This window comes from Urtica dioica, chromosome 5 (assembly GCF_054948205.1).
Source record: "Urtica dioica subsp. dioica isolate 48M chromosome 5, U.dioica_male_clone48M_v1_H2, whole genome shotgun sequence".
Taxonomy (NCBI): Eukaryota; Viridiplantae; Streptophyta; class Magnoliopsida; order Rosales; family Urticaceae; genus Urtica; species Urtica dioica.
This window is the reverse complement of record NC_142760.1, coordinates 36,120,986-36,128,870: the sequence shown is the minus strand read 5'-3', so window position 1 is coordinate 36,128,870 and position 7,885 is coordinate 36,120,986. Positions and strand designations below refer to the sequence as shown.

At 42.7% G+C, this 7,885-nt stretch overlaps 1 protein-coding gene across 1 annotated transcript; it reads left to right on the top strand.

Moving 5' to 3' along the window:
* The first annotated feature begins 2,007 nt into the window (after positions 1–2,007).
* Positions 2,008–5,747, top strand: LOC149398163 (disease resistance protein SUMM2-like). The gene is made up of 6 exons (XM_089614486.1): positions 2,008–2,043; positions 2,102–2,122; positions 2,224–2,277; positions 3,291–3,526; positions 3,641–3,866; positions 3,915–5,747. The coding sequence occupies exons 1-6, from the start codon at positions 2,008–2,010 to the stop codon at positions 5,745–5,747; spliced, it is 2,406 nt and encodes an 801-aa protein (XP_089470612.1).
* Positions 5,748–7,885: the final 2,138 nt, after the last annotated feature.

Sequence of the window (7,885 nt, the reverse complement as noted above, 5' to 3'; positions counted from 1 at the left end):
CTTTTACGGCGCTCTTAATCTTTGTTTCCCATTTTTCCTTTCTTACCTCTTTTGACAGTTACCTGTGTGGCAGTTTCCTGATTTTTATTTTCAAAATGGTGGGTACAAGAAGCGGGATCAGTACCACTACTCCCTCTGGAAAAGTGAAAGCCACAATGAAGAAGAAAAATGTCGGGACAAGAAAGCCTGGTGCTGAGAGCAACATGCATGGAGTTAGGTTTCGAGGTCTGAGACCCAGCATACGCGCCGATGGTCAGGCTGGAGGTGCGATCGCTGGGTCATCAGTGCCTCCTGAGAACCCATCTCTTTCCGCCGCTCGAAGCGCAATTCTCAAGAAAGCTGCTCTCTCCATCGCTGACATCACAGGAGAAGCAAGCTCCAGTAGTTCCTCCTCAGAAAAGAGACAAGACAAAGCTGATCTCGAAGAAGAAGTTCGGTCTGGAGGATCCCCTATCGAGAGTCCGCACAAGATTGTTCGAGGTAACCCTAAAGCTCCTAATAACCCGGTTGATAGTTCTAGGGACAGGAATTCTCTTCCCCATGTTCATGAGGCTACTCCTGAAGATGCCATTGGAGGCATGATGGGCTTGAATAAAGATGTCACGAAAGATGTCCCCACATCTTCTCTGGGGCAAAAGAGGAAGGGAGATCATGTTCAGGATGATGCAGAGGACATTCTCGCATCTCTGAAGAAGAAGATTCAGAGAGATGTTAATGTTTGCTTAGCCACTCTTCTGTCGGAGAAGAGGAAGAAGAAGAAGTCTCCAGAAGAAAGCACTTCTGCTGTCCCCATCCCTGTCCAGAAAAAGAAAAAGGAAAAGATGGGCATGATTAAGAAACGGGTTAAGAAGTCGGCTCAGACTCCCTTGTCTCCTGTTGTTGAGGAACAGGTGGTTGAAGAAGAAGAATCTGTTATCCCTCTTGGTTTGGGAAACAAGAGGTTTGTAGGAGGGCAAAAGCTGCCGAAGAATATCCCCGCTGCTCCCATGGATAATGTGTCCTTCCACAAAGAAGATGGTGTTCTCAAGTGGAGATATGTGTACCATCGCGCCATTTTTCCTGAAAAGGAATTATCCTCAGAAGCTCTGAAGATTGATGCCATTATGGAGCTCCTTCACGACGCCGAGATGCTGAGGACGGTCACTGACATTGGGGTGTTCTATCCGGCGCTGGTAAAGGAATTCATTGTTAATCTCTCCCCTTCCTTTGATTCTCCAGAAGACCCAGAGTTCAGGAAGGTCTTTGTCAGAGGTCACTGCTTTGAGATCTCTCCTGATGTGATCAACAAGTTCTTGGGTCGTGGGAAGATCATCACAGCTGATCGAGTACCTTCTCTGGACATCATCGCGCAAGAAATCACTGGAAACGAGACCAGGGTCTGGCCTTCAAAGGGAACATTGCCATCTGCCGAGCTTACTGTCAAATACTCCATGCTGTATCGCATTGGCATCGCCAATTGGGCTCCCTCCTCTCATGGGTCAAGCATCACGACAGATCTCGCTCGTCTCATTTTCCAAATAGGTACTCGCTCCTCGTTTGACTTTGGTGATTTTGTTTTTGATCACTTGGCAAAGCACGCCAAGTCTTTTGCTGTAAAGCTTCCCATTGGCTTCCCCTCTCTTATCACCGGGATCCTGCTTGATCAAAACAAGAACATCTTAAGAGGTTCAGATGTGGTGGGTAAGCGTCCCAGTGCCCTCACCTTCAGTCCCAAGTTGTTTGAAGGGAAACATGCCCAAGATCTTGTCAGACCTTCTGACGAGACATCTGACGCCCCTGCGAGCAATGTTCACTTGAAATCCATGACAGAAGAAGTTCAGAGAAAGGTAGTGAAGGAACTTCTTGAAGAGGTCGAGACTCTGAGAAAGACAATCGAGAATCTCTCCTCTAGAAAAATCAAGTGCGAAGCTCTTATCAAGGACCTTACTGCCCCAAGCTCTGCTCAGCCAGGTCAAGCCGCTGGGTCTCATGTTTCTGAAGCCGCTGAAGAGTCTGAAACTTAAGATGATGAGTATGTCTCTGAGAGTGATCACGATATCGTTGGTTGATTCGTTTTTTTTTTCTCTTTAAAAATCATGGTCTGTAATATTCTCTTTTCAAGACTTCTCTTGCTACTGCTCCTGTATGTTTCAGACTAATGTGTTTCGTTTGGTTTGTAAGACAGCTTTCTCGTACTGTGTGATGAATGATATGCTGTTTCTCTAGTTCTCATTCCTTTTACAGGCTGTTGTTCCTTCCTCTGAATTGAGTGTTCCTTGTCTTTGGTATCTTTTTGAGGCAATCAGGGGGAGAGGCGTCTTAAGGTCATTTATTTTGACTCTCGCTCTGGTCATGACGCTTGTATGAGAACTGGTCCTGGAAGTGCTTGCCTAAAAAATAGCCAAAGGGGGAGATTGTTGATACGTTGTTTTGTTGGCTTTATTTTTTAGTGCAAGTGGTATGGAAAGATGTCGGTTGTTATGTTTTCACTTCTGGTTTGACATCTTTCCTCCTGTTTGCAGACAGTATTTCTGGCAAGTTTCCAGTATTGACAGATTGCTTTGCTGGTGACTTATTGCTGAGTTATTGCCTCGCTGCTGTCTTCATTACATGATATCTGCCTCGCTGGAGCCTTCATTGCAAGATATCCTTCGCTGCTGTTTTTCATTGCATGATATTCGCTTTGATGGAGGTTTTTATTATGAGATTCGCTTGAGGCCGGGTAAGGAAACCCGAGATATCTTCCAGGATTGTCCACTGCTATAAAAGCCATGCGCTCTCCCTTAGCAGCTTCGAGACTTTTGATCAAACACTCAGAGCTCTTAGACGTGCAAGACCGGCGGACTGGGAGGCTGTGTGTTTTGGTTTTAAGTGGTGTATTCTCTCAAACACTGTTCCACAGATTGAGTGTATGTGAGAGTTTGGGTCTTGTGTTCTCGTGATTGAAGGTTCACGTACTGCTGAAGACTGAAGGTCATCCGAGCCAGGAGGTTGCTCGAAGAGTGGAATTGAGACGGAGCTCAAATTCAGGGGGAGTCCCTGTCTAGGTGATCACTGGTAGTAATAGTCTCTAGGTTTTATTGATTTGTTGATTGTAATCAGATATAAACCTTGTGTGTACTATTGACTACAAGATAGTGAAAATCATTTCCACTGGCAACGTGCCCCCAGATGTAGGTGTGTTTCACCGAACTGGGTAACCATATCTTGTGTACTTTGTTTACTGCACTGTTTTGTTGTTTATCCATATCTGTGTTCAAGCAAGTTGTCGGACACATTGTGTACGACATCTTGCCTTTGCAACTAATCAGAATTTCACATCGTCTGGAGCAGCCGAGCGATGGAAACATCATAGAAACATAAAAAAGAACATGCGCTCTCTCTCAAAAGACTTGGAGAAACTAAACCGTCGAAAAGCAGATATAAAAACGAGACTCAAAATTGAAGTCGTTCCAGGAGAGACCGAAGAGATAGAGGAACTCAAATTATGGCAGGAACATGTGGAAGAAATGACTTGCAAAATAGAAGAAATCAGAAACGAAGTGAGGCAGGTCAAATTCTTATCCCGAGCTAGGGTGGGGAGGAGAATTGAAGAAATGATACCGGATGTAGAAAAACTGTACGAAGAAGGCGCTGAATTCTGAGAAGGAAGTCTGCTCAGGACACTAGCGCGGCATGGGAACGAGAAGCCGTCAACGACAGGGCTGTTTGGAGGTGAGACGCCGGCGGAGAAGACAAAATGTGAGATCTTGTGTTGCTTGGCGGACGAGAAAGCTACGAGGATTGGAGTCTACGGGATGGGCGGGGCTGGAAAGACAACCGTACTCGAGCATCTCCATAACAACCTTTTGAAAGCCGGCGATAATATTGGAGGCAAGTTTGATAAGGTGATCTGGATCACTGCGTCAAAGGCATCCGGTGTAAGAGTTTTATAGGACAAAATCGCGTGTGAGATTGATTTGGATCTAGACGAGAAAGACGATGAAGAAAGAAGGGCTACAAAGTTGTTAAGAGAATTTAACATGCCCAAAAACAAGAGGTTCATGCTCATCATCGATGATCTATGGGAAGATTATCCTCTTGAAAAGGTCGGAGTCCTCAACACAACCCCCAAAAACGGATGCAAGTTGGTACTCACGACCCGGTCGTGCGACGTTTGTAGCAAGATGGAATGCGACGAGATAATACCAATGAGGCTTCTGTCGGTACAAGAGTCGGAGAAGTTGTTCTTCAATAAGATTGGAAAACGCGTGGCTTCTGACCCGATACTTGCTAAAATGGCAAAGCAATTCGCTGTAAAATGTGCGGGTCTTCCTCTTGCGATTGTCACCGTGGCTAGAAGCATGAGAGATCAAATGGACGTAAAAGAGTGGGGGGTCGCGCTAACGGAGCTCGAGGATGTCACACATTCTGCATCGAAAGAAATTACGTCGACTTTGAGGTTCAGTTACGATCGGTTGAAGGATGTGAGATTTAAAGAGTGTCTTCTGCATTGCGCGTTGTACCCTGAAGACCATCTCATCGATAGAACTTCTTTGATATACCAGTTGATAGTCCAAGGAAGTGTTGATCATGGTAGGACAGTGAAAGATAGAAAGGACAAATGTCATGTTATGTTGAATGAGCTCGTGCGTTATTGCTTGTTGATCGAAGCTAACACCATTCATAAGAAATTTGTGAAGCTCCATGACTCGGTGAGGGATATGGCGATACAGATCATGCGCGAGACTCCATCTCGATTCCTGATGGAGGCGACGGGAGGAGAAAACTGGGACGAGGAACTGGAGAAGGTTTCATTGATGGGAAAAAACATAATCATACCCGTCGCAGAGCCCCCAAATTGTCCAAGATTGTCGACGTTGTTGTTTTCCAATGCAGACGGTCTCGAAACTATCTATGATGATTTCTTCACGCGAATGACGGGACTGTGTGTTCTCGATCTATCCCACACAAGTATCAGAACCCTTCCTGGTTTCGTCTCTGGTCTAAAAAATCTTGCCGTGCTGTCACTTAGAGATTGCAAAAACTTGAAGTGCGTACCAGATCTGTCAAAACTGAGGAGCTTGATAAGGTTGGACATGAACTATGCGGGAATCACTGAATTGCCTAAAGGTTTAGAAAAGTTGGTTAAATTGACGCACCTTGACTTAAGCGGTATTTGGACTAAGAATAATTACCGCAAAGGGCTTCTCTACGAGTTCTCCAACCTTAGCTACCTTTCGATTATTATGCCAGATGGTGTTGGAATAGAGTTCGCAGAAGAGTTGGCAGCTATGAAGAAGCTGGAGTATCTAAAAGTAGAGTTCCCGGAAATCAGCCTTTTTAACGCGTATCTTCGGATGATTCCCAGCGGAGCGGCAACGACGCAAGTGTGTGATTTTGTATTTACAACAGGATGTGTGTTTCAATTAGATGAAGTCCCAAACACCTTGCACCTATGCGGCGTCCAGTCCAAGGATGGTGATGGCCCGATCTCGATACCCAATAATGTTGAGAACCTCAGTGTGGCGTACTATGTTGAAAAAAGTTTGTGCCGTTTAGTATCCGTCAAAAACATAATAAACTTGCATAGACTAAAAATTGACGCGTGTCGCAAGATGGAGTACATGTTATATGATTCTCCGGCCGTGTTTCCGCTGCTTGAAAACATCAAGGAGTTGCAACTTGAATCGCTGCCAGACCTGCCAAACATCAAGGAGCGTTATTCGGTCCAGAGAGCGATGGAACAGCTTTTCCAGCACTGCCACTCGGGGCATTCTCCTCTCTAAAGAAACTAAAGATCAAATTCTGTCCTGAATTGAAGACATTGTTTGTTGTTGGCAAAGACACCTCGTTTCCTAGTCTGGAAGAGATCGATATCTGGCACTGCCAAGAGTTGGAGGAAATAATATCATTCGAAAATGAGGATGCAATAATAATGAACCTTCCCACTCTAAAAAGTATTAGATTGCTCAACTTACCCAAACTGAAGAGCGGCTCAGTTCGTCGCAGATTCCTTGTCTTGGGCTGATTTCTTTGAATGTCCAAACCTGAAAGTGGTGGCCTCTTCTCTTCTACCTTTACTCGGTATCAACTCAGACCCTTGAAATTTTACAGCTTTGAAACCTCTCCTTGTTTTGTACCATCGCATTTTTTTTTTTTCATTTCTACCTGTGCTCTTACTGGGATTATTATTTTACCTTTACTTATTTTCCGTGTAATTTATAATAATAACATTCACTGATATAAACAGGTTTTTATTTTGATAAAATAAAAAATTTCTGATGGCATCATTTTCTCTCTTCTTCGATGGAGTTTGAGAGTTGTAAACACTGAAAATTAATTTGGAGGGTACTTTTATCCCTGTTTAATAAAACAATAATAACAGATATTTTGATTTCAATTGTAGCCAGTAGATTCTGTAAATTTACCGAGGAAAAGAGAGTAATCAACTTTTTTTCTGATCTAGTACATAATAGAGAAAGAACGAAGCTAATACGGATGACATAATATTTGTCAAAGAGAATTACTCCTGATGATCGTGAACGAAAAAAAATATTGAGTCAATGGCAATAACATCACTCAACATCATACACAAACTACACGTACTGAGTGAGTTATAAGTTGTTGGACATACATACCTTGGGAAGATTCAGATTTGAGCTAAGGAACATGAATTGAGTTCAAGTGGTGACTCTGAAGTCATGGCTTCTATTTTTGAAGAGAAAACGGTACTCATTTAGAGTGGCCGTTGCATTGTTTTAACTAGCTTCCGATATATTAAGGTTCTACTCAAATCCCGAAGCTATTGTCACTCATCGAAGCTATGATCTTTACAAATCCCGAAGCTTATTGTCACTCGTCGCCCATGTACACGTCAAATAAGGAATTCGTTTGGTACCTCAAGCTGCGATTTGAGCTGCATTGATGGTACTCACAATTATTTTTCCATCCACATCCTTATCCCAAACCCACCTCAGATCCAAACAAGTGCGCACACGATTACGGGCATAACGAGAGTTTGTTTCAATAATGGAAAGCCATTCTGAGCCAATTTCCACGACGAAATTTTTTTGCTTTCACGAATCTTCATAGCCCACATGCTATTCCCAACCTGCTCGGTCTGATTGATGGGACCTCTCGATGATTCTCACCGCCGATTTCATTAAGAATGTTTCAGCTTTGTTCGTTGCCTAGAAGAGTTAAAAGATGTCAAACCTTCTCTGCAATTTACGTCAATATCAACTCAGAGCCTTGAAAGTGGTTGGAATTGTAGAGCATATGTTATCCTACGGCTTTAAAACGTCCTATTGTTTTGCATGCTTTATATATATATTGTTTTGCGTGATTTAAAGTTTGGTTTTGTTTTTTTTTCTTTTCTTCTTCTTTCCTGTTTTCTTATTGAAATCATTATTTTGCTCTCAATTTTTCACCCTAATCATTAAATTGAAATATCGAAGACAATAATTTGTGCTATCGTATCGAAGTTGTTCCAATAAAAAGGCATAAGTTTATGCGTATTTATTTTTCGTTTATTTAGGAGTAATAAGCATTTCTGTAATGACTGCGTACACAATGAGAATATTTACCCTGTAAATGATAGCGTGCATTCATTTGGATATATTTTCTTTGTAAGAACAAATACTCACTGTGTGGAGGAGTGAACTTTGCTCTATTTTGAATTTATTGTCTATTTAAAAGAATTTGAAAAAATGGTTGATAGTAGCTTAATACTGGAACACCTGAATCTGTTGTGACAATTGCTTTCTGCAAACCCTGATAAACCAAACCAAGATCGAATCGTTTAATCAAGATCAAACGTTGAAAGAGATTAAGAAAGATACAGGTGATTTATCCAGGTTCGATCTAGATTGATCTACGACCAGCCTTAGAAGCCAATTCACTATCAATGAGCAATGCTCTACGA

Excerpts from the sequence above, each read along its gene's own strand:
- LOC149398163 (XM_089614486.1), top strand. The coding sequence starts at position 2,008 with ATGAGTATGTCTCTGAGAGTGATCACGATATCGTTG. Across the intron at positions 2,123-2,223 it reads CTTCTCTTGCTACTGCTCCT|GCTGTTGTTCCTTCCTCTGA; the intron begins GTATGTTTCAGA and ends TTCCTTTTACAG. Across the intron at positions 3,867-3,914 it reads TTGGAGGCAAGTTTGATAAG|GACAAAATCGCGTGTGAGAT; the intron begins GTGATCTGGATC and ends AGAGTTTTATAG.